We start from the raw sequence: 27,101 nt of genomic DNA, 5'->3' as shown, positions 1-27,101 counted from the left end.
CCCGTGGTTCTTGAGAAAAAGTTGACAATGTGAAAAGGTAACAGATGGACGGACGGACAGACAGACAGACGTACAGCTAGACAGCTAGACGGACGGACTACGGACAAAATGTGATCAGAAAAGCTCACTTGAGCCTTCGGCTCAGGTGAGCTAAAGACCTTTTTTAAAAATAGTGTTTTTTCTAAGTTATCACTACAGATCTAATGATTAAAGTGTTACAGATGCAACTGAAAATTCTCACAACATACTATGCCATATTGAAACCAGACTTCTGATAGTACTTTCAAACCTCATTCTGCTTATCATAGATATAAATTTTGTGTTTAGATATTTTTTATATATAATAATCCATATTTCTAAGTCATATCTGGATGCACTGAATATAATATATCATATTCTTTAAGTTTATCTAAATTATTTTTCAAAAGATTCTTTAAGGCAGATTGAAGCCAGGATAATAATAATTCCATGTTTTTATTATAAAAGACTTGTAAGAAAATATACATTAATTTATTTTTTTTCTATATCACCAGAATACATTCTAAAAAGCAAAGTGTGTGTCTGAATACAGAAATTTAAAGACAATTTCAAAACTATCTGACATACTTCAGGAACAGATAGATTCAGTAAGCATTCAAATAAAGTAATAGATCTGTTTGGATTTTCAAAAAATTTCAACTTACATTGAAACAAGCAAAGTCCATGGGGATAAGGAACAAAACGAAGACTGTTCAATAAATAATATCCTCAGCTCTACGACATACAATATAGAAATCATATGACATTATGCTTGACTTTCTCTCATGAATGAATTTTTAATGAATTGATGAACAGTTTATGTGACCACTCTTCATCTTCATTGTGAGAAGCTGGATATCTTAGGGCTATTAGAGACACTGGATTAAAAGTGAATGGAAGAGAATCAATAAAGTAGAGTGAAATTAAACGCTTTATTAAAGCTGCTGTAAAACTTCTTAGTATCCCGAAGAAATATTCACTGAAATATGTGAAATTTATAGCAATCAATGCCTGTTACATACATGTAAGATACATGGTCAGGTGGATTTCATTGAACAAAAATGATGATGGGCATCAAAAATGGATACCGTCATTGGCGACATTGACTCAAAACAACTAATGCACTGTTTGCCAAAATTCAACAAATTATATCACTGATGATGTTAGATTGACTTTAAGACATAGCATTTGATTAGCATCATTTTAAGACCATGGTAGTTCACATCGTTTTTAAAAACAATTGACATTTAAAAAAAAAACAACTTAAAAGTACTCAACGGTTACCCTATGTTTTGAAAAATGAGTTAAAATGAGAGCGTGTAAGTATTTTAAAAAATTAAAAAATGTGGTTTTCAACGTTTTCTGACATTCAAACAGATACTGAAACTTGAATCCATTGGTTTTAACCCTCAAACAAATTAACAATAAGATGTTCTTGACAAAAACATCAAAGGTCTAAGAAGAGCAAAGAATTGCAAGAGCATAAAAGAATTTTATATAACATTTTCTTATATATTAGTGGTCTTGTTATTCAAATTCTTATTCTGGGAGGCAGGTCAATTTTGAGTCAACAAAGCAAAATTTCTGCAAAAAAAAAGAAATCGAAAGGTTTTTGAGAGGGAGGAACCAAAATGAGGAATCCACTACATGAAATTTCTTCATGACAGCGTCCAAACCCACATGCCATGAAGAGTAAAGGAGTTTGGGGGATAAACAGAAAGTTAATGTTTTGTCACACCAACAATATTCGCCAGATCTTTCACCCTTTGACTTGTTTTATTTTCCATACTTAAAAAAACACCTTTCAGAAAGAAGAAACAAGTCAAGGGAAATCAAAGGCTCTGCCATATTCCAGTATACGAGGGTTCATACTAAAAATGTGTTCATACTAAAAATGTGTTCTAAAACATTAAGAAATTGGATAAAAATGCTACGGACATGTGTTTTAATTAAAAGAGAATATTTAAGTGAAATCATTAAGACTAAATAATTGACAAGCGTTTTTTGTTTCTTTCCGAGCACCGAGGGTATTATTTATTGAACAGGCCCCGTATTCAACCTCAAAAGTCCATTAAACAATACAAAATAGGAGTAGAACAAATACGGACCTCCTTCAAAACACCAAAGGTGGGATCAGGTGCAGTGGAGGAGTGGGCATCCCCTGCCGACCAATAAAAGTGCAAAGAAGATAAACATATCTTCTGTATCAAGAGTTTCATTTATACTGATCATTTCGCATGTTCTATGCTCGAATCAATTATATTATCAGCAAATAGATGCAAAATCTATCATTAAGTCAAATGCTTACATGTTCTGATGTTTTTCATATTAATTGTTAGGCCATTATTTGCGAACTTAATGTTTAAGATTTTTTTTTGTTTTCTCGATCATGACAAGGAGCACGCATGGATGTGACCTCTGATGTTTTAGAAGTCTGAGTTTGCTCTGCTTCTTTTGGAATGTGGTAACAGACCTATGAACTTGAATACTGTTCGCTGTCTTCATAATTCTTGTAGACAGTTAAAAGGTCTATCTCCAATGCCTGTTAGTTACTTTCCCCGTAAATATGTGCCATAATGTTACCTTTACCAGATAGAGGTAACAATAATAAAGGAAACACTCGGTGCGGGGCGTTTTCTGTTTAAAGTGCATTTTTAACAACTGCTTTCCGTAGTTATGTAATGAAGAAGCACTTGAAAAGTTAAATATAAGATAATGAGTAACAATTACCGGAAATAATGTTCTAATGCAATTAATCTAACAATATCTAGATCAAAGATATGTTTACACCCCCTGTCAATACTGCATTAATAACAGGAGGGGAAACCGTTTTCCACTCAATCAACTTAGATTAATGCCATGCACTGCACACACTTTGTTTACATTTTTTTTACATGGCAAATGTCGAGAGAACAGTGTTCTTCTGTACTTTCGCAATTGTCATTTTTATGTCGAGATATGAAATATGATACCGTGTTCGTAAGTTTTGATTACATCATTAACTTGTATGTGTTTTGCGATTGATATTATGGAATATGGTAAAAAGGAACGGTATCCAAGTTTAACGTTTGTTCTAACAATGCAGCTCGTGAGCAGATCAAACATGGATTTTAAAAAAATTCCGAGGCAGAATCAAGTGCCAAGTAGAGGAGTCCCTAATCCAACATGTCACACCCGCCATGTGCTCCTTGTCATGATCAGGATAAACAGAAAAATCCAAAGACAATACAGTGTAAATAGTGGCTTAACAATTAGTAGGAAACACGTCAGTCAGCATAGGTTATGTCTGCTGATAAGATCACTCCATAAGACTGCAAAATGATGATTTAAAACAAGGCTGCTGATATCCTTGTTTCACCAACTTGTTTGTCAATAGTTTGTCTCGTTTTAGAAATTGTTTAAACGTAGAACATACTCTAGCTTATTGATTCAACTGAGAGACAAACACTGTTAGTTTCTCATTGTGTGAAATTAAAAGTTTATGTAGTCTTTAAGTTTTTATTTTTATGCTGAAAATAATACTGTAACAGGAATGGACAACTGCCTTATAGAAAATGTTCATATGAATTTACTTCTGTCTCATAGGACATATAAATACGTGTATGCCTTAACAAGAGGTTCTAGAGTCTCAACGGGCACCTGTGAATTACTCAAAAAAGGGAAAAACCCAAGAAAGATAAAAATTATAAAAAATAAAACAAACTCTCTGATATGCTGGACGAAGTTATGTAACTTAAAAAACAAGAGAAAGAGGATGACCAAGGATAAACAAAATGAAGAGTATCAGTCAATTGCCTAAAAACTAATTGATTATGATGATTCATTTACCCCATCCACAGGTCTTTTGGACAGATACCATGAAATACACAAAGTTTTATTAAATATTTTCTTTTTACTTTATCAAAAAAATGCTAAAGTAGGTTTAATATGAAAATTTTCAAACGTTTACAACCGACAAACTACGTAAACCAACGCATGAAAAGCAGATAGCATTTACTCGTAGTTATCTGAGAAAATCAAGTGACCTAGAACGATGTTTACTTTATTAAATGACACTAAATCAAATATTGGCATCAAGTCTCCAATCACATTGCCAAAAATAAATCATTACGATTGACATTCATAAAAATGATGATATGTTCGAAAACAAAATCAAGCAATGCAAAAAAGAAAATGATTTGATATGAAACTTTCTATTCACAACTACTAACATTATGCGTCAAAGCAACTTTTTTCCCCAAAAATATTGTTTAAGCAAACGCCAATCTTTAAACACTCAATTCAATTAAGGAACTAGACATGCAATTGTTTAATATAACTTTCAATATTTTCTTATCAGTCTGTCATATATGACCCTGATATTTTAGCAAAACGTGATGTTTGCATGCAATTTATTCTGACTCATCATCCATATTTTGTTTTTGTTTTTCAAAAGACTAAAAAATCCGTATTTTGTAGCTGGATTAAAACAAACACTAAAAAACAATCTGTGATATGTTTACTAACTAGCTGCCTGACAGACGCGACTAGCAGGATATAAAACAATTTAACCTTTTAATAGACCTATTAATTAAGAATAATTAAATTACTGTATATTGATAATTTCCCTTTTTCTTCAATTAAGTCTCATTACCCACGACATCTCGATTACTGCAAGTGCATGACGCAGTTCATAAATCCAGTAAACATAACACACAAATTTGCTATTTGTGCAAGTTAGATTTTTGACTCGAGCAGTATGGATGCAAGCATCTATTCAAAGGAATCTTTTTATAGTTTCCACTGTCGTTACAATCTTTAAGGCTGAAACTTCTTATAAGCTGATCAGTTCCTTAAGTCCGGAATTGTAAGCAGAGAAATTAATATATATGAACAAAGGAAAAACAGAAATATTTATTGGCGAACGTAGAAGAATTTGCCAGCATCCCCATCACTTTAAATATACTTCTGTAGAGCTGATGGCCTGCAGAGATAAGAACTGATAATTGATTTAATGCCTTATGTATAGAGGTCAGGAATTTCCCGTCTCTACGTACACATTAATCTATAGGTATCAGCTATTTAAATGCACATTTTGCAAAGATATTTTGACGGCTAGACATATCAGATGGAAATAAAACTATCTCTCTCTCTGCGTCTCTCTTTCCTATTTCTTTATCTATATATCCGCGTCTCTCCTCTTTCTTTCTCTTCGCGTCTCTCTCTCTCTCTCTCATATTGCATTATCTCCGTTTTACATACAGATCAAGTGCATCACACAATTTGAAAACCTTGGGAAAACGACGAACATCTCTCTCATTGTAGGACATATTTTATATATTGCTAATGTGTATAATTCTCGAGAAATTTTCACTCCATTTAGGGGCTTTTTTGTCCTTTGATAATGCATTCCATTATACTCTTAAGGTTTTGAGTTTTTATTAAATTAGGTCTGTCACTTTTTATTTCTGCAGGACCTTCTCTGAAAATGGAAGAAATTGCAAAACGTCGTGAATTTTTTTGCTGGAAGTTAATCAAAATCAAAAAGAGCTGCACGACCATCCTTTTTGGACTGATAAAGAAAGCTGCAACTCAACAGTTTAATATTCATAAAATAATATAATTTGAATAGGCATCAAATTACAATTAACAGCAAAATGTAGATGCACAAAGGGTACAAACAATACTCCAAGTCATAGAATAATTTGTGACGTATCGAAAGATTCTTATTTTTCAGATTTATTTGTACATTTTGACCTACAGTACTAGTTGTCCTTAAACTGAAAATGTTTTCTGCCTTTCCATTACCTACTTCTCCGATCAAGATGTTAGAGGAATGGTTTTTACTTTGCTTTCATAATCCTTTAAAAAATGTTTCAGGAAGATACATGTGTATTGTTTACATTAATCATTTTACAAGCTCACGCCATGCAAAGTAAATTTTACTTTAAAAGGTTTTCTCTTAAGAGTACAAAGTCCTTCTGCCGTAAACACTTTTTCGTGTCACATTTGTCCAAAAAGTTGCTTAGAAACCACTACTTCGTATCTACTTTCTTTTATATATTCCTATTAGTTCTCTTGATTGTGTTTCGATGCCAGAGATTGACTGTCATTAATAAAGACCACTTTCAGTAATGCTTTGCTACAAAACTCTCTGTAAATTAGCAGGATATTGCTGAATTGCTGTGGGATTGCCGTGATGATACGGTTACTCGCGGGGAATAAGGCGCTTAATGCCAAGGAACCGCCAAATCCCATCATTACAAACAATCAACTGAAATATTCTACCACTGAAAGAAAAAACTCATAATGATGTGAACATTATTCTAAGGTATCATTAAAGAAAGGGGGATTTTGTTATTCTTTTTAACCAGATGGTATCTACTGAGGAATGGTTTTATCGCAAAGGCATCAGATAAAATTAAAAGATTTATTTCTTAATATTAATCTTCTTATGAAAGCTTTTAAAAGTTTGTTTAATAATTATATCTGTTAGTCAAGATAGTTAACTCTATTTTGCTCAATGGGTGTATGTTTTAATGTTCGTTGGGATGCAAAAGTCGTAGGTACATTAGGATTTCCTACAAAATCCGCGAAAATTTATCAGCCGTGAACAATGTTGATTCCTCAATATCGCTTAAAAGAGAGCTTGTCTTTCAGATACTTCCATACACATTATATTTTCGATACAAATGAAAGAAGTAATTATATCCTTTCGAAAGGCTTGTTGATTAATGTTAACCTTTCCTTTCAGCTAATTGTATGCTATATAAACTCTTGAATTCCTCTTCAAAGGGGGAAATGCTGGAATATGAAAATGAACACGACAAAAATTAATTGTTTTCGCAAAATATCACACTGTAATGGAAAATTTGCGTCTACAAATTAGTAAAAAGGGGATATATTGGAAGCGATAAGGCAAGGAATCCTTGGAATGAATTATGATCAATGTGTAAGATAAAGAGGTAGGTCGGTTATTGTGAATACACAATCAACCAATATTATGCAATCAGACAAGTTAATCACTTATTTTTTGTGTAACCAGACACTTTAATCTTTTATATGACTTCATTATGTTTGCAGCTACTTTTCTTCCTTAAGATAAAGATATATGGTTGTGTTATGACATCAAGGCCTCTTTGACAGAATCTGTGTTTTTTTTCTTCAGAAAGTTTTAATTTAAGGGACTTTGTATGAAAGCATTAACGAAAGCCTAGTTTTCTTTAATTCAAACAGTATTTCATTTTTCACTTATATTAGAATGCTACACATTACCGGTAAGCTGGGTGTCATTTATGAAAATTTGTAAGCGGCATTTAAGGTCTATAAGCAGAGGGGTCTCTTTCAGGCAAGCCATTTCCTGCGATACGGAGCCTCAAATATTACTGTTTCCTCCAAAAGACCAGTCACTAATAGCATTCGAACCCGCGACACAAAGTTCAACTCTCTACTCGATCTGCAGCTCAGGACAAAGGCTCTAACCACTTTAATAAACCACACTAACAAACCACTGTACCACACGAGCGACACGTTATATTCGTGACAGAGATACAAATTCGTGGATCTCAAACTTTACTCAGCATAAGCCTTAATCAATAAAGTTCATTGGGGATTGCAGAAGTAAAAGTTTTACAGAATTTATTTTTAAGATTATCGATTTACTTTTTTTAAATAATATGAAAGTCAAAGTTAGAGGATTTTTTTTTTTTTTTTTTTTTTTTTGCAAAAACAGCTGCCAAAATTTTTTATAAAAACACGTATGTAATTTTTTTCCATAGCTTCTTGAATACATACCATGAAATTTTGCAGTAAATTGAAATTAATTCACTTGAGCTGTTTACTAAAATCAACAAATAAAGAGTGCACTCTTTGTTTTGAAACATGGAAACTAATACCGTATAAGTGGAAATTTCAGCGAGACGCAAATTTAGCGATTTGTCCTGAAAAACTGATAATTTATTTTTAGCGAGATGTTATTTAAGCGATTTTAAAATGCACGTTAAAGAAATTATAACAAATAAAATGCAATTAATTTTTAGCGATATTCAATTTTAGCGATCTCGGCACCCGCGCTAATAATGCCAAAATTAATAATCGCTAAAACTTCTACTTATACGGTAGTTTCAAAAACAAAACACTGTATTTGCACTGCTCTGTATTTGTGTTCCATTTCATGGACTTCTGAGTGTGATTAGTGTTCATTATCTCTACATTGCATGCAAGATATCGGCACGCTTTTATATAAATTGGGCATTTCGAATTCGCCAGTAAGATATTCGTGTGACAAGGGATTTATGATCTCTTGGGATATGTGAATACAAGAACAGGGTTATATGTGTTGCAGCAACACCAATGGTTTAATTGTGAGAAAACGAAGAGAAGACGTATGGAAAGAAAATCCTTTAGAATACATGACATGAGCTTAAGACATTTATTTTCGACGTAAGAACAAAAAAATTGGCAAAAGATTTAGTCATATCTATTTTAAGGAAGAGAAGATATATCTTAAAAATCTGCTTCACGTTCATACAAAAATGATATCACGACCTGCTGCATGTCGTTGGTGCAGCCTATGCGCAGCACGATAGTACTCAATTGACCCATCATTTTATTGTATGTTGAGCCGACACGTGTCAAGATTCGCTGCGATATGCATTTCTTCTTTATTTTTGCACTGATATGATATAGACTTTCATGAAACTAGGAAATAAAGATCGTATTTTCATTTTTTTTTTTTGTGAGGAAAAAAAATCGTTAAATATTAAGTTCACCTATTTTCAATTAACACCCCTAGCTGTTCTGTAGCAAAATGTCAAGACGGAAAGAGGAGTCGAGTCACATTTCAACATTTTCAGCAGGAGGTTACATTGCACAATACTTTGCGCATCATAGTAAAATGAGGCGTATTTAATCCTTTAAAGCTACTATTTTCAAATAAATTATGAATTTTAACAAAATTTAGAAATCACAGGTTAACCAATCTAATTAGAATGTTATTTAAATGTTTCTTAAACGATTTTTAAAACAATTTTTTCAACCGAAAGGTGCGTCTCCATTTAAGTGAAAATTCACGAGAAGGACGTTAGGCAACATACAATCAACAAATAAGCCAATCAACCGATAGGCAGATTGATGTCGTAATAGAGTGTTTGTGACGTTATGATAAACTGACAATTTTTTTAAGAGGGGGTCATAAAAATATTTTTAAAGAAAAAAAAAGCATAAAATATAAACTCTTGAAATTTAAAAAATACAAATATTGAGAATCCCATAATTATTCTAGAATTTTTTTACAAATCCTTTATTTCTGTCATTTTTTGTAGGATTCGTTAATTTTTACATTTTGAGATGCGTCCTTTGGAAACCAGATGCTAGAATTTTGATATCGTCGCAAGCCACGGGTTTTGTGTCCATTATATTCTCACAAACATTTGTTGGAAAAGAATGGGCGTTTGTGGGAAAAGAATGGACACAAAACCCGTGGCTTGCGACAATGGAATTTTGTGTTTCTTACACATAATGTACTATTTAGCATTGTTCATTAAATATTTTAATTTGAGCAAGAAGTTATATTATGGTAGTATTTATGTAATTTACTATGAATTGCAAAAAATTGGCACTTTCTCATACAATCCTATGGTAAATGTACCCATATTGAGACATTCGCTAAATACCTATACCAAGACAGCAGATTTTCCCGAAACCTGGCGTATACATTGAAGTCACTGAAAGATAGATATGGTATTAACGTAAAGAGTTTCTCTGCTGAAGTTTTCGGAAAATTAAACCTAATTCGGCTACTTTTGATAATTTAACACTTTTTTATTATAATGATAATATCGTCTTTTATATCGATCAATGTTAAAGTTTAATATCAATCGATATTTTCATACAAATATTTTTTTTTTTATGTTTTATCTGTACAAAAAAAGACCGATCTCAAAATGCTTATAAAATTCATGTCATTCAAACATTTTAATTTTTTTGACTCTTGTCTTTTTATGTTTTAAGAAAACCTTCAATTTTCTTGAAGTAATCCAAGTTATCAAAATGAAAAATATTAATGAACACTCAATGTTCCCATTTCAATAACAACATTTTTCATAGGAATTTTTTCTTCAGATTAAAGTTTCAGATAGAAATCTTTCATTCATCTAGCTCTTCTATATCTTCTCTCTTTCAGCATTTAAGTTTACAAAAAACCTATAAATATGTTAGAATAAAATCAATCACCGATTTTTCAAGTACATTAAGGAGATAGATAAAATGCTAATCGGATTCAGATATACTTTATACCTCGTTGACCCAGATTTTTGTACATTTCATGGTGTGCCATCCAAGATAATGCTATTTTATTTTAGAAACGCAATTACTGTTCTTATTTTATCTAATAGTATGTTTCATAAGACACAGTTTAATTTAATAAGTTTTTGAATAAAAATTCTAACGGAATGTTTGATATTGCTTCATATTTTTACCAGATGAAACTATCTGTTAATATATTTTTTAATGCTTTTAGATTTAGCTTGAATTTAAAATTTCTATGAATCATTTCAGTAGAAAACAATGCCTTTAGATTTAGCTTGAATTTAAATTTCTAAGAATCATTTCAGTAGCTATTTGCTATAACATTTGGGACCTTTATAAACCGCGAAGCGGTTTATAAAAAAGCTTGAGGTTATATGATGCTTTTTTATTTTTTTCAATGATATAAAATTTATTTTTTTCCTTCGGAATAATAATATATTAAACATATAATATGTCATTAGTTTGAATGCTAATGCAAGATAAAAATTACAAAATCTCTCTCTCTCTCTTTTCTCTCTCGTGTTTGCATATCAACTTACTTTTGGTGGAGAGTCCGTTACTTCTATTCTTTAAAAAGGACTAACACAAGTCATTTAAGTCTCCATTTCATAATCATATTCAGTTCCAAACTCAGCATGTTATAGAGTGAATAAGATATTCATTTTCTGACGATTACATGCCTGGATAATTATATGAACTAACATCTTCATCAGAGTAGATATGCTTACTGGAAGACACTCGTTTAAAGACCAGTCAGAACGAAATGCAATGTGCTTGATATATGGCTGATATCACATAAAAAATGACAAATATTTGTAAGATACGTGCAGGATTGAAGGAAAAGTAAAATCATCTTCTGTATTTCAACCAAAATCTGTTAGCATTTTAAATTAATAACATTTTAGAGATATTTCATCCCCTTTTTAATCTCGATTGTCAAACATAAGTTGTGCAACATATGGGTTAAAAGGTAAACAACGCCAATAAATATTTCTTTGAGCTAAACAAGAAGAAGTTATCTATCTATTTGTTTAGATAGGCTTTGATGAAGAATTGACAACAATTCATCACCTCTTTCAACATGGATGTTATCATGTGGTAAATTTCGAATTTGCAAGGGATAGATAAACGTAAATGTCTTTACATGCAAAAAAATTATTTTATTCACAAGTTATCTTTATTATTTAAATTGAAAAATGACAAACAGTGTCCCAATTATCTTTATAAATGATCAGATAAATTTTACGACCAAAAATATTTTAAAGGGGGAAATAAAGATTACATGATTTAATTCATTTCAAAATGCTTTTATATTCCTAGATACAGAATTTATTCAAAGATTTCTATATGAGAAGAAGGAAACAATTGCAGTGTTTTTAAACTAAAAAATCATATAATTATATCGACGACGTTTTATCAAATAATGACGCATATTTAAGCGCAGTCTAAAAAATATGCGCAATTAATATCTTTGTGAACTTTTGTAAGGACATAGCATTGTCTCTCACGTCTCTTAATTATTTGGACGATACATGTAAGTACCAAAGTCGTCAGGGGAATGCTCACTCCTCAATGGCACCTTATCCTACCTCCGATGATTTGGAGGTCCGTGTTTGCTCTGCTCCTATTTTGTATTGTTTTATGGACTTTTGATCCTAAATGCTGTTCGGTATTTCCATGTGTTTCATTCATACCAATTATTGAGTATTTGTTGGCTAAAATTTTAAAACTTTATATTTGTCTACCTGACCGATATATGCAGGCGGTTGTGATAGACAGGAGAAGGAGAGGCATACTCCATCCCAGGCACCTGATCCCTTACGTTGAATTTTTGGGGTTCGTGCTTTATATTTCTTGTTCACAGATTTGCATCGTTTGTGTTTTTAATACCGATTTTTATCTGTAAGACCCCTAACTAATAAATGTATTGAATAGGGGGGAACTGATTTTAAGTTATGAAAAGTTTGAGTAATACAATAAAAGAAAATTTTTTTTACCATTAATTTTTTTTTTTAATTGTATAAATCAAACATTGTACAGATAAAATGCATTACATTACTGAAGCAATTTGTTCTGTAATGATCCTAATCGGAATCAAAGGTGCAAGACTCGAAGACAAGTACTTTTTTCAAGAATATTTTATATAAGTGAACTGCTACTTGGACAAAAACGCTGGTTTAGAATATCACGCCTAAAATGTACTCCTCCACCGAAGGTGTCGTTATTAAAAGTGAAAAATTGGTAGATCAAAGCGATGACAAAATCAAAGAAAATCGCGGAACAAGCTTTATTCTTGGTTTGTCTCTGTTGGTCTACCATAAGATGTATATACATCATACAATTGAATTGACTTTTAATTGCATGATATCATCTGAACACATTTTCGTAGGTGGCAATAGACACAGGAGCACTTAGTTCATATGATGTGCCAGAAGTGTCTTCATAAATACCTTACAATACCTTTTTACATTATTTAATATGATAAAGGAACACTTGAAAAGGATGAAAATATGATAATTGTTCAGGAAATTACCGGATGCATGAAATGCACGTTTTACAACCCTGAAATCTTTATTTTAGTTATTTACGCACATGTATTTACACACCATTGTCAGGACATAGCAGATGGGAGGGGTTTGCACTCTTTTTTCAGTTACTTTTATACCTAGGGGCTATAGAATAAAGAAAAAGTTACTGGTTCAATTAATTTGAATTGTAAAACACAATTCTATATGTATTGATTTTCATTTTGATTTTTTTTGGTCATATTTGTATTTTTGACAATATTCAACCTATATTTTTAAAATATTAATATCTTTGAATTTAATTTTGGTATTATTATTTTCAAATATTTGTTTTTTATTTATTTATTTGCGATCAATATTCTTCATCTTAACCTATTCCATTCATTTCATAATTGTGCAAACACATCACAGGATGTTTGCTGTATCTTAGCTGTAACTTGTGATATAATAAACGTAAGAGGTTAACAGTGTTTCATTATCATGATGTATTATCGAAATATACACTTAGTTTGGACAGCTTTATTTTCTGGAATCATAACAATCCAAACATTACAGAATGAAGATGTAAATCTTTTCTCCCAAATTACTGGAATGCTGTAATAATAGTATATTTCTTATCTGATTTGTTGCGTAATATCACTTTTTCATCATTACAAAAACTAGATATTGATTACGGTTTCAAATTACAACCATTGCACTCGGATATAGTAAGTAGTTTCCGTTTTCCAGACAAATATACAAGCAATTCGTCACTTTTAACCTTCAGAAAAACTCTTTTAAAATGGAGTAATTGATACCAATTGATATTAAACACACCCACACATGGCTGGTAGCTCAATAGGCTAGAATTTTAAAACAGTTCTTTTGTTTAGTATCACAGTCGACGATTCTTTGTTATGCAATCATCTAAGTGTGCTTTTTATTGAATGAAAAGAACCAGTAAATGGTTAACTAACAATAAAACTTTACCATGAACGTGGTGACCCTAACAATTATTTCTTCATCTTAAATTCAACATTTCAAAAATTTTATACAAGAGGTCCATACAATGATATTGTCAGAAATTACAAACTATCTTAAATCAAATGTTTACTGACGTTTTTCGTACAAATATTTAGCTTATATTTTAACATTTAAGTTTACAAATTCACATTTAAGTATCATCCATTTGTCTGATAATATGTCAATTGTTATATGTCAATTAGTTCAAGGCTTGTGTGACCAGTCGATGGGGATGTTGACTCCTCCATAGCACTTAATCCCGTCTCTGAAGTTTGCTTGCTCGCTCTGCTCCCAATTTTGTTTCCTTTCAATAGACTTTGAGAGCTTGATAATTATTCGTTACATGTAACTTCAACAACTTTTATTCGACATTATCCAATCGTAACATTGTACAAGATAAGACCTTTATTCTTCGACACGTTTCCAAAAATAATACAAAGCCGCTATCAATCTTCACAATCTCTGATCATTTTTTTTAAAATTGCATGGCCTTGAATCAGACGTAATGTAGATTTCCTGGATTTATTATAATAAGATGACAAGAAGCCAACACTATCAACATTAAATCACTTTTAATTCAGAGAGAAAACTCACTTATCTGTCAAACTAAAGGCAGACATCCGTCTGACAAACCGCGACTACTGCAGAGTATAAAGTAATTATTAAATCAAGTCTCTCTGTCACATTTTGATTCAGCAAGATTATTAAACATTTTACATGTGCTCTGTCCAATATTATGTCACCTGACACCAATAACTCTACATTGCTGCAAGAACACGTCAGAGTTATTGGATCAAGAAGACACTAAGCATTAATCGTTTCCGTTCGGAAGGAGGACTTTTGATTCGTGCAAAAAGATGCAATAAATAGTCAAAGGATAATGTGATCTCGTATAAGATACTATTGACATCAATCTCTTTGAAAATAAAATAAAGGGTACGGTCTTAACCTCGTATATATTGATTAATTTCTTCGAACCGGAAATGTACTCACGCGGAAGGGAAAGCCAAAATGCAATGAAAAGTTGGCTGACAAAACAGAAGTATTTATTGCATACATAGAATTTTTTTTCGCAGCATCTCTTTCACATCAAAGAAGCTCGAATTACCAAAAACATGGAACATGCGGTGATAATGACTAATAATCAAATTAATGTGTTTAGATTCAAAGGTCAGGAATTTTTTCTGCAATCAGATTTCAACTTTATTTCATGAGCCTATTCATACAAACAGTTTTGTAAGATCTGAACCTCTGAATCTCCTTGATCTAGACTTATACATTGGCAATTAAATTAACTATCTTTGACTCAGACCCCCTCTCCTCAAGGCGAATTTCATTTGAAATCTTCAGAAATATATAATATATGAATAGAGAAGTCCTTGCACTCAAATATTCCTTTTTATATATGCACATATGTTCTTTATAATTATGAAGCACACAACTTTTTTTACAGTTCAGGCAACATATCTTATCACAAGAAATACTGGAAATAGACAAGCGTATTACTTGTTAAATAAGTGTTTCATATGTATTTATTCATTTTATTAATTATTCATAAGATGGAGAGTTTCTTTTCTTGTCGTCTTCAATACCCCGTGTCCATTGACAATTTTTCGACCGTCATTTCTTTGAAACTAGACTTTCAAATCATCTTTTTCTACTGCCTTCGAAAAAATTTGGAGAAAACCTTACCGAACAGGACTTTCTGTTTGTTTAAAAAATATTAAAGAATTACAAATGCGTTCATAATTGTCCCTTTCCTTTGATACGACGTGCTGTTAAAGAAAAAAGATGTTGGAACAGTATTAACATTCTAGCCAATAGTCAAATTCCTCAATTGGTATTCCAACCTATACTCATAGTTTCCTTTCTAAGGAAGAAATTCTTCAAAATCATATAACAGTTTTGAATATTTTTAAGATCCCAAAGAACCAAAATGAATCTGAACTTCCATATCTATTCTGGATTCCAAAACTCCATAAAAATCCTTACAAACAAAGATTCATAGCGGGTTCCAGTATATGTTCAACCAAGCATCTTTCTTTACTCCTCAGTAAGATATTAACAGTAGTGAAGGAGAAACTTCAAGAGTACCGTGCAACAATTCAAGAAGTGGTGTGAATCAGATGTGGATACTCAAAAATTCCAAAGAACTTTTGGACAATTTGAAATCACAAGATTTTACCAAAATTAGCAGCTGAAAAACTTACAACTTTTCAACTTTATACAAAACCATTCCCCACGATAAATTAAAGTCCAGACTTTTTTTTATCATTGACGGCTGCTTTTTCAATAAAAAAAAAAAGAACTCGTAAATTTACTTGCCTTGTCAATGGTCATTTGCAAAATTATAAATAAACATTCTGATTGTACACACAAGCACTCTGAAGTGTATATGAAAAAATATGCTTGAGTTTCTGATTGACGATATCTACACGTGTATGTGGTTTTTGGAGACCAGGTCTTCAAACAATCTATTTGTTCCATGGGAACCAATTGCATCCTGTTATAGACGGACCTGTTTTTTTGTATTAATATGAAGCAGAATTTGTCCAAAATCTTATATGCGTGAAAAGAAGAAAACGCTTGTTGTTGCCTTCATCTCGACATTTAGATATTTCGACGACGTATTGTCGATTAACAATAGTCATTTCCATTCTTATGTCGATACGATATATCCTGGTGAGCATGAGATAAAAGATACCAAAAAGTCTGACACACCTGTTTCCTATTTGGATATTTTACTTGAAAAAGACATTAATGTTAATCTAATATCCAAGCTCAATGAAAAACGTAATGACTTTAACTTTTCAATCGTCAACTTCCCTTAAAAATTACTTATGAAGCTATATATACCTTCATCACCTGCATACGGAGTTTATATATCTCAGCTGATTCGATAAGCAAGAGCATGCTCTAATTATGAACAATTTCTAAAACGAGGTAATTATTGTCAAACAAGTTGATGAAACAAGAATTTCAGCGGTCTCGTGTAAAGTCATCATTTCGTAAGTTCTATAGTCGATACAATGATCTTTTAAGCAAATACAATTTATCATTGAGCCGTATACCGACTGACGTTTTTCATACTTATAGTTATTCCATCATTTATACTCTGAATGGACGACATATTTTCTCGTTAATTCACGATCAAGACAATGAGCACACAGCGGATGTGACCGGTCGGAAGGGGGTGCTCACCCCTCCATGGCAAATGATCCCAACTCTGATTTTTTGGAGGTCCGTGTTTGCTCTGCTCCTATTTTGTATTGTTTTGTGGACTTTTGATCTTGAATACTGTTCGTTATCTCTACATGTTTCATTCCAATTCGCAATGATAGAAAATGTCCTTAAAACTGGACTTCAGATGATACTTCATATTTATTTTAATTCCTTTAATAATAATTTTCAGTGAATAAAGTAAGTGTCATAATTTCATTCACCTTTTCAGCAATATTTCATTTCTAACAGTTTCATTATTAACATTTTTTAGGAAACATTTCCGTAAAAATTGATATCAATTACTATATACCCCTTTAGTCAAGCTTATTGATATCAATTACTATATACCTCTATAGTTAAGATTTTTTATGACACATTCTTATAAAGTCTCAGATCATTTTTCTAGATTCACTTTACTTATCCATCCCTTTTTAGTTTGTGATAATTTGACTCTTTCACCAGTCATCAGCCAGCATTAACAATGAACGTATTTTGTCATGCTTTCTCACAGCGCATTACGTTAATTGGCATCATACTGCTATATTATAGTGAGGACGTTCTCCCGGGGGGAAAAGAGCTTTAAAAGCACGAAATCCTGCAAAATCCCGTTAATACAAACAATCAACTGGAATATCCCATTTCAGAAAAAAAAATCATGTACAATGATGCCATATCCCAGGGTGGTACTTAACTTCATGTACTTTCTGGTTTTCTTTTGCAATTGTTATTAACAACAATAATAATCTATAAAAATATTATACCTTATAGGAGAGTTACTATAGGGAAAGTATCTTTTGTAACATATATTTTTATTAATATTGAAAGAAATTCGCTCTTTTTATGTACATGTTCTTCAATTTAAAGTAAAAATAAATTCAGCAAAGATTTGATAAGTAAACCTAAGTGATATCAGAAATCCTACATTGATTTTGATTCCCGGCATGTGTGGAATCTGTAAAAAGGTGAAAGGTTAGAATGGCTCCAAGAAAAAACTGGGAAACAGACAAAAACGTGTAAAGGGGTCATGATATCCTATCAGAAATTTCAAGACTTGAGGTTTTTTGCCCGAGGAAGCACGACCCTGTACACGCGATAAGAAATTCTAAATACTGTATTTTTGTGTTTCCAGGGGTATAATATATCATATAAAATAAAAGAAATTTAAATTATATTCTAGGACATATGAATATGAATACTTTTCATGGAATTATGCGCTATGAAAACGCTTCTTTCACAAAAAGGACTAATGCAGGATTAAGAAATCGATGAATGAATTAAGATAAATGCATTCAGATATGGGGATATATTTCCTAGTTACTGTCGAGTCGGCAACATAAACTTTTAATTTATTAAGATTACTGTTATCTTTGCAAAAAGATTAAAAGTTCTGAAATAATACACAAAAACGCGTTTGGGGGTGTTTCATTGTGAATATGAAAAAAGGGGAAAATGCTCGTTCAAGCAGAAAAAGCAAACGTTAAAACTTAAAATTATATAGGATACCGTAAACGATAAATTAATATACTGAGATGTCCTTATTGAATGCTCTGACTATTTCAGTGAATTACCTAAACGCAGATTATACCTTTATTGAACGTGCTCTTTTGAGATGGAAATGTCTGGCAGAAGATGTTACTAAAGATATTATTTACTTTGTTTGACATTGAACGAGCCTGGTTATAATTCTAAAGTTTGATCTTAGGTCCAATTTTTTAAACAGATTTATTCGAATGCCTGCATTCAGGAAATCAATACGAAATAAACAAAGGCCATCTTTAAAATAATGTTTGATTGCCCTCTCCCAACTCGGGGTAAAATCACTGGGTCGGTAGCTAAGCGGAATATCTCTTTTCTAGACAATTTCAACCTATTTGGTGACAAGACAAGAGGAATAAAAAGAAAAAATATCGTGTCAAGGAATGTTAAAAAAATGTTAATCGAGCCAGTTTTAGTCAATAGGAAAGGAAAGAGCAACCAAACATTTTTTTCATAAATTCTTACTTTTTTATTAAAACAAAATCCATAAATAAACCAATGTTCTTCCAAATAAGTTTATGTTACATGGCCATCATTTATCCTTCGTAAATTTAATGGTCATTATAATGAACTTTAGAGTGTGTTTTGACTGCAATATTTCAAAGCAAATATTAGGTCCCTGTATATACTAATGTGACAACGAACTACTTTGCTTCTCGGATTTATACAGAACTCACGGAGGGTGATCAGCCACCAGCGTGCACTTACACGTTCTACGCACAACTAGTGTTTTCACTGGTCCAAGTTTTTGCCCGGTTCTTGATTGTTCGCAGGATAAAACAAGATTTATCACCGTTTTCTGCACCCTATTCGGTAGAAAATTAAATTCATTCCTTTGATTTTCTGTTTAATTCTTCGAGTCTGGGGAGAATTGTACAGAAAGCAAAAATAATAACAGTATTTATTTCAGTCATTGAAATCTGTACTCTCTTAATATCTGCCTCGTCTTATGCATATTATATCTCAGTCACATCTAACGGGTTTCACGTTTGAGCCAAACACAACTGAACTCAACAGACCCAAGACGAAAGTGCAAATCTCATACATGTTCTAATCACATTGAGGAATATGCTAGCGTTCATTTCCATGAGAAACTCTAGCGAAAGAAGGAAACGTGTATAAACTTATATCATAGATAACATTTTTTTTCCTGCAAGCTAATTTTATCAGGAACGGAAAATAAATCATTAAAAAAAAATTGCACTCTTGTGATGCAGATATTTTCAGTTACCTTTTTGTACGGTTTAATATTAAGTTACATTGAACACTGAAAAACATGTTGATAATATGTTGATAATTTACCAAAAAGTGCTTATTACATTGATTTCCATGCTCTCTTTATAGATTTGTACGTATTTTTGTAGATTTTTTTAGGTCGATATATTAAATACTTACAATGCATTCTGAATTTTAAATGCCAAATAAAATCTGGAACTGAGTATTCTCTTTTTTTCCTAAGAAATGTCATACAAATTTTTTAGTTCTCTCACTTCTAATCACGAAAGACATTCAAGAAATCCCTCCCAGATATTATTAAATAATTGAATGGACTTGATGAATTGAAATCAATGGATCTGCAAAACAATATTGAAGGAGGCGACATTGCACAAATGTTCGTTATATCTTAAAATGGATCTCAGCTATTAAGAATTATACTGTATGTTAAGTATACATAGGAGCTGCACACTGGATGCCTTGTTATTGTGGGAAAAAATGTCAAAATTAAGCCTTTAATTGGAATATTAGTCTGTTTCAAAGTTTCATCCTGAATAACAATGAATAAATAAAAACGGTTGCTTACAATAATGCATGGCTGTTCATAGGTACATTAAAAAGAAAGCGTAAATACTTTTTAAAAAGGCCAATTTAGGCCTACATATTATGAAAATAACAAACAGTAGTCAAGATCACAAGTCCAATGAAACAATGCAAATTAGGCTGTCTAAAATTAAAACTATGTTTAACGTCACCCGTGCGCGTAGGTTTATGAGAAATTCGTCTTTGAAAAAAACAAACAATTCGGAATTCCGTATGTCCGTTCCGGTTTGGTTCTACAATTAGCGATATTATTAACAGAAAATGTGCTTTGATAGTCGCAGTAAAGGCAGTTGGTGTCTTATTATAGAAAACTAGTGAATTAAAGAGCTTGGGACCATAAATGTAAGTAAAATATAGATGATTTTATGATTGAAGTGAATGACAAAGTCTAGTTTGTTGATTTTTTGTCAGTATTCGAATCACATGTACAGACCGACAGACTCTCAGTTCGTGATTATTGGCTGAACTTTTCATTGTATTTTGGAGACAATCGAAAAACTTTCTTACTGAGTGGAAAGTGTGTCAAAAACCAATATTTATATACAGTGAAAAGCATCATTTAAATCTTATTTAGTTTATTTAATATTAAAAAAAAAATTCTGTAAAAATCGAAAGGAACAGTAATGAGTAAGATAATTGATTTCTTCATAATTCATGTACCAGTACAAATAGCTACAATTTTTGGAAAAGATAATACTTGTCTTAACCATTTGAGCAGGGAGAAGCTTATAGGGCCTTTCAAATGAAGGAGAGTAAGGAAAGTGGTTTGGGTATTCCAAGAAGTGAAAATCCTGTCTTTTGTGTGGAATTCAAGGTACTTAAGATAACCTAACAGCTATGGCCAAAATATTAGTATTTACACTTTCAAAACTAAATGCTAGTAGATCTAGTACTATGAGAAAAAATACAACATAATTCAATTTCAGGATATTTCAACATAAGAATGTTTTAAATTTTGTCATCAATAATTTTAATTGTAGATATTGATCAATTATTCCCACAAGAAGAAGCAGATGCCTACAGGGTACCATGGACGTGTGGCAATATAAATCCAAAGGACAACTGAGGCCTAGTTAAAAGCCTCTTTCCTGCACATTCAGTCTTAGACTACATTTTCGCTAACAATAGGACTCAAACTGATTTACATACTAAGGAAAAACTCTGCTAGGAAAATTAATCTTAGGTGCCATATTAATTAAATGCTCATATTGCTTAATTGTAATGTTTTTAATGTACTGAATAGGTTAATTTGAATAAATTCACAATTGTTTGAAAATTTTGTTTGTTTATTTTTTTCCTCCCTCCCTCGTAGGTTTTGAACTTTAGATGTGACGTTAAACGTAGAATTAACTTTAAACAGCCTTACGAGCAGGGCAAACACGGTCCTCTAAAAACATCGGAGATTGGATCACCTGCCATGGAGGAGTGAGCATCCTTTGATCGACCATCACACCGCCGTGTGCTCCTTGTCATCATCGGACAGAACGGGCAGAATTCCTAGATAACTCAGTGTGAAAATAATGGTGTAACAATTTGTGTCGAGAACGTCAGTCAACGATAGATTTATTTACTGATGAAGTCATTGTATCAACAAGGGAATTAGTGAAATGTTTACTTCCTCTATTTGTCAATGACTTGTCTCGTTAAGAAATTGATCATACGTAGAGCATGCTTCTTTTGTTGAATCAACTGGGAAGCATCAACTCTATTTGTAGATGATGATGGTAAATTGTTAAAGAAATAAAATGTTGATTATCTAAATACTACAAAATTACATAAAGTAATTTCTCTGGGTTTTTTTTAAACGTGAAAGGGAATCATTTCCAATACATTACTGATATTTTAATTTACTGAAAAAAAAATCTCGATATTTAAAGCCGATCAAATCTAGTAAAATATGAATTTCATTTAAACAGCATTCACTCACTCGCAGTAGTTGTTGTAATCTTTTTAAAAACTAGTATTCATCTGTCTTGGCAAATTTATGTTATTTTTAACATAACTCAGTCAAGCCCATTGCTTTTGTGTTTCACAAACATTTTTTTCATTTTTAAGGACACATGTAGGTACAGAAAAATATTAAGAAAGAAAAATCAATTTACCCATCACTGAAAGAGTAAGTAAATGAATCTATGTATAATTTATTTCTGCACGGGACTAAATCTCTCAATCTCTCTCTTTCTCTCTCATCCGCATTAAAGTTTCCGAATTCACTCTTCGGATGTTAACATTTTTATGGGGGAAAAGCGCCATCTTTTTTATACGAGATAAATGAAGACGACAGTCTGGGGCGATAACCCTAGAGCATCCTGTCTGGAAACTTCCAGAATGATATGATTGACACCGAGTGAATTATATATCGTATATCTGTGATGATAACATGGATATTTATACGAGACTATACAATCTTCACCACAGAGCCTGCAAGGAGAGACTTGTTTACAGATGAGGTAGCTCGAATGATGTTTATAAGAGATCGATGACATAATGACAAAAAAAAACCAAAATATTTTCAGATAACGTGCTGGATAGACCTTCATGATAACACTCCTTGGGATTTTCACCATGAACTGTAAACAGTTTGCGAAAACAAAATAAAAATATAATTATTTTACTTCTTGTAGAACTCTTCAGTAAAAGAAAACAGAAAATGTCAACACAGACATTTTTCCACAAAGTAACAAAGGAAAGTAGTAGTTCGTATTTATCAGTGTGGATAAGAAAAAGCTTCCATCAAGATCTGTTGAATTTTGATAGACAATCATGACACATATATGTACAGCAAAAACCTAAGAAAGTGAGTCGAATCGCAGCAGTTCACTATCCACATTCATTACAAAAGTCTATAAAATTTATGATCTTTGCTCTTTCGTTGTGTAAGAATAAACAGCTGATACGGGGAATTTACCATTTTTGTTGAAGAAAATTAAAACTTTTAAAGATATTATTGAGACTAATGTATGTGTGATTTCATATCATAATTCATTCGACAAAAAATCGGTTATCAATCCGTATCAGTTACCCTCCTTCGCAATTTGTTTTTCCCAAAGTACATGTAATTATGAAGCGTTACAACGAGCAAGGTATTTAAAACGGTCAAATCCGAGATCTTGATAAGATATTTTTTTTAATTATATATCAGATACAACATTTTCAGATATCTTTATGTACTGTAAAAGTGGAATCAGAATGATTCATCGAAAAACATAAGTTAAAAACACTTATTTTAAGAACCTAAAGGCAGGGAATCATATCCCAACTATTAACCCTGAAATGTTTTTTTTTCTGCATTTAGACAGATTGGACATGATAATACCCCCAATCACCCCCACACACCTCTCACCCCTCCCTGAAAAATTTCTTGATCTGCCCGTGATGTTTAATAGGAAAAAAAATTTGCACTGACCGCTACTTTGAAAATAATGCCTACAATGCAACCTTTGACTTTAAGTATGTATCTCTCTCTCAGGTGTTATGCCTCTCTCTCTCTCTGATTGATCCATCTATTTCTATGCATATGGTTAAGAACTAGGATTCAAAAACAAAGTCCAATATCGAAAATGGTTTAGAAAAAATATTGACGCTGTCCCAAAAGGTTTTTATCAATGTTTTCTCACAAGTGGTTCTTGACAATTACAATTCATATCTTTATCTAAAATGCTATTTTAGGAGACAAATTACATTAAGATTCCTTTTATGTCAGCAACTATCCATATTTTAACTGATAATTGATTTGAAAGTGGATTGCAATATATTGATTAATTATATCTTGCCTATAAAAAAAAATGATAATGCATTATTATGTAATAAATTTGACAATTAATGTTTGATATTCCTTCACTATATATGACAAGACGGTATCTGATTTTATGGTTCCAATCTTATTATTATATCGAAGATTGACGATTCGAGCCGAAAATAGAATCCAGATAAATTATGACACCATTGACCACTCATCGGAATTCGGGTCTATCTTTTGAATGGAGTTTTATTATGGAAGAAGTGTGAGTTTGTTGGCTCGGTCGATTACGCACCCCAAAAATAAAAATGTCATTTGTGATTTGTTTTTTTTTTCATTACAAAAATCTTCAGTGAAAATTTACTGCAATATTGACTTAAATTTCTTCGAAGACTTTATTTGAAAAAAGTTATTCCAAAGACATGAACACTTCTCTTATCCCCTCTCTCTCATTACAATGGAACAGAACTCCATACACCTGCACTTAATATTTTACCAGAAATCAAATAATGAACATCAGTTAAAATGTGGTACGCAATTGTTATACATAATTCAATATTTCCTAATGGTAATTCTTTCTAGAAGTAAAAAACAATTTTCGAAGATCTTTTAAAATGAATATCCAACATCTTTTGGTCACCTTGATTCCCTTTTCTTTTAAAATCTTTTCAATTTGTGTAAAAACAAACTTTATTGATGATAAATATATCTGACGTTTTACATGAAAGTGTAAAACAAGTGTAAAACATTTTAATAATTTTTTTTCCCTTAAAATACCTTTATTAACATCATTAAAAAAGAAAAAAGAGGAGATTTAAGGGAAGGGTTTTTTTTGGACTTCTTATGCCCCCTCTTTGTAAAAATGTCCTCTTCCGCTCCTTTCACAGTAAAAGATTTTTTTAAGAATGTTAAAAAAAAACCTTGGTCAGTGGAAATCTGGGGTTAGGCTTTAATCTTTATCAAATTGAAAGAAAAAGAAAGAAAGACAAGCAAAATTTAAAAAAAAATCACAAAAGACGCAGAGTGTAACTCACTTCGCGCTGCAAGATACATCGAATATAAATCTTTATATCTCAGCAATATATGCGAGAATTCTGACCGGAACTTGATTCCAATCCGACTTCAAAGAACTGCTTGAGGTTCAAATAACAGTTTGGTAGCTACTTATATTATCTGAAAAAATTAATTATGTGAGAAACTTTTCAAGAATTTAAATTATAAAAGTAATACTTACGACAATACTCGTGGTTGCCCAGGTAGAGGTATTTCTGTCCAAAATTTTGTATGTTGCCATTGTTAATAACTAAAAAAATCCGTATTTCTTCAAATCAAAATATTTCTTTTCTAGATTTTAACAAAAGTTCTTTCTTCTCTTCCAAACTTCTACATAACGTTGTCTGCACTCAAATGTTCAAGTTTCCTTTAAAATTTGACTGCATACACAAGAAATAATCTTTTATTCATATCATATCAAAATATTGACTGAAATATTGATGGTAGCACCAAAGCATTAATTTGAATGTTTCTGCGTGGAAAAAAAAGTTATTCTTTTTCGGAGGTCACGTGGCACTATCGGGTGATTTAATTGGCTGAGCCACTAAATGGACGTATCTGCTACACGTTCGGTATCCAGGAAGGTTTATTAAATGAAGAGCCTGCAAGCATTAATAGATAATTGAGACTCTGTTCATCCGCTGAGTGGCTACCTCGTGTTGGATGAATGGTTTCGATCAATAAAGGTGTTTGGGGGTACAACATATTTATAATGATTATTTGGCTTCCACGCTAACTTGTTGATTATTTGTTTTTATCCTCTTCTCACACCTGCTTGTTTCTGCTGACAAAATATACTTCAGAGTTCCTATCATCGGTAGTAGATAAAATTCTAGATATAAAGGCTTTATTTAATGTTATCCTTGCTATCAAAGTATAGCGTTCTAAATGAATTCATAAATTTTCTGCTTGCAGGTCATGATTGATAAAAACATTCGGTAACGATGTTACAAATTGTAGCTAACGAAGAAAAAGAATTCTATCTCTGAGTAAATGAAAAAAAAAACCTTGTCTACATCTGTAGTACATGTAAATGATGAAACGTGCAAATTAAGGAGCTAGGTACAAAGGAATTATTTCGCTGATTAAATTACCAAGTTCCTCAGATTCACACAAGATCACGGAAAGCGTGAAGCAAGAAAGTGAAAAAAAATAAATGAATAAACATCATTCAGTTGCATTTTGTTGAGGTCATCTTTTGTCTTCTACATTTTTCACATTTTGTCGCACCTGGCCCCGAGACCATACACTAAAAACAGACTTAATTCAAAACTTCAAATCAATATAACTTTTGAAATAATTTTGATAACAGAACGTTAACGTATGTGTTATAAAAGACAAGTTATTCAAAATAAAAATTTTAACAAAAGTCTGTTCTCAGATTATGGTCTTGAGACCTGGGCTTCGAAGGTTTATAGTTTTCTATTTCTTTTTTTTTTAAGAAACAGTCCTTAGACATATATTATCGTGATGTTGAGGTTAATAACATCCATGTGATATTATTGACTTTGTCGTGAATTCATACAACATAATTCTTCAGGCCCGTAGGGAGTAATATGAGCCCGTTAACGTTATAATTAAATCGAGATTGAGACAACTAGTATTCCGATCTATTTTTGAAATCTCTAACACGATTTCATTCTGAGCTATAGCTCCAACCATTCATTCTTCAATAAAAAAAGGGGCACCGACCTCTTGTCTTTGTAACAAAGAATTGGAAACTCTCTTTACAGCACTTGATATTATTAACAATTATATTAATCTTTTTTTACTTCCGAAATAGCCAATAGAATGCATTGTAAACAATGACATATTTTGCATGCGGAAGAACTTACTTTAAATTCAGGGGTGGGGAGGGGTGTACTTGGAGGCATTTGCTTTATGACAGCGGTTTTAGTCAT

General features: G+C 31.9%; 1 protein-coding gene across 2 annotated transcripts in view; it reads right to left on the bottom strand.

Moving 5' to 3' along the window:
• The window catches only part of LOC134253028 (secretin receptor-like), a 43,536-nt gene extending 17,884 nt beyond the window's left edge, over nucleotides 1-25,652 (bottom strand). Inside the window, exon 1 of one of the 2 annotated variants that reach the window (XM_062735551.1) lies at nucleotides 25,382-25,652. In XM_062735551.1, coding sequence (XP_062591535.1) covers nucleotides 25,382-25,441 — 60 coding nt within the window. In that variant the 5' untranslated portion in view covers nucleotides 25,442-25,652. Of the gene's footprint in view, nucleotides 1-10,844; nucleotides 11,047-25,381 lie in introns of those variants that run through there. The other variant, XM_062735552.1, reaches the window with a different exon arrangement.
• Nucleotides 25,653-27,101: the final 1,449 nt, after the last annotated feature.

Source organism: Saccostrea cucullata, unplaced genomic scaffold (genome assembly GCF_032062105.1).
Source record: "Saccostrea cucullata isolate Sc308-1 unplaced genomic scaffold, CSIRO_AGI_Scuc_v1 ctg1565, whole genome shotgun sequence".
NCBI lineage: Eukaryota > Metazoa > Mollusca > Bivalvia > Ostreida > Ostreidae > Saccostrea > Saccostrea cuccullata.
This window is presented reverse-complemented; position numbering and strand designations above follow the sequence as displayed.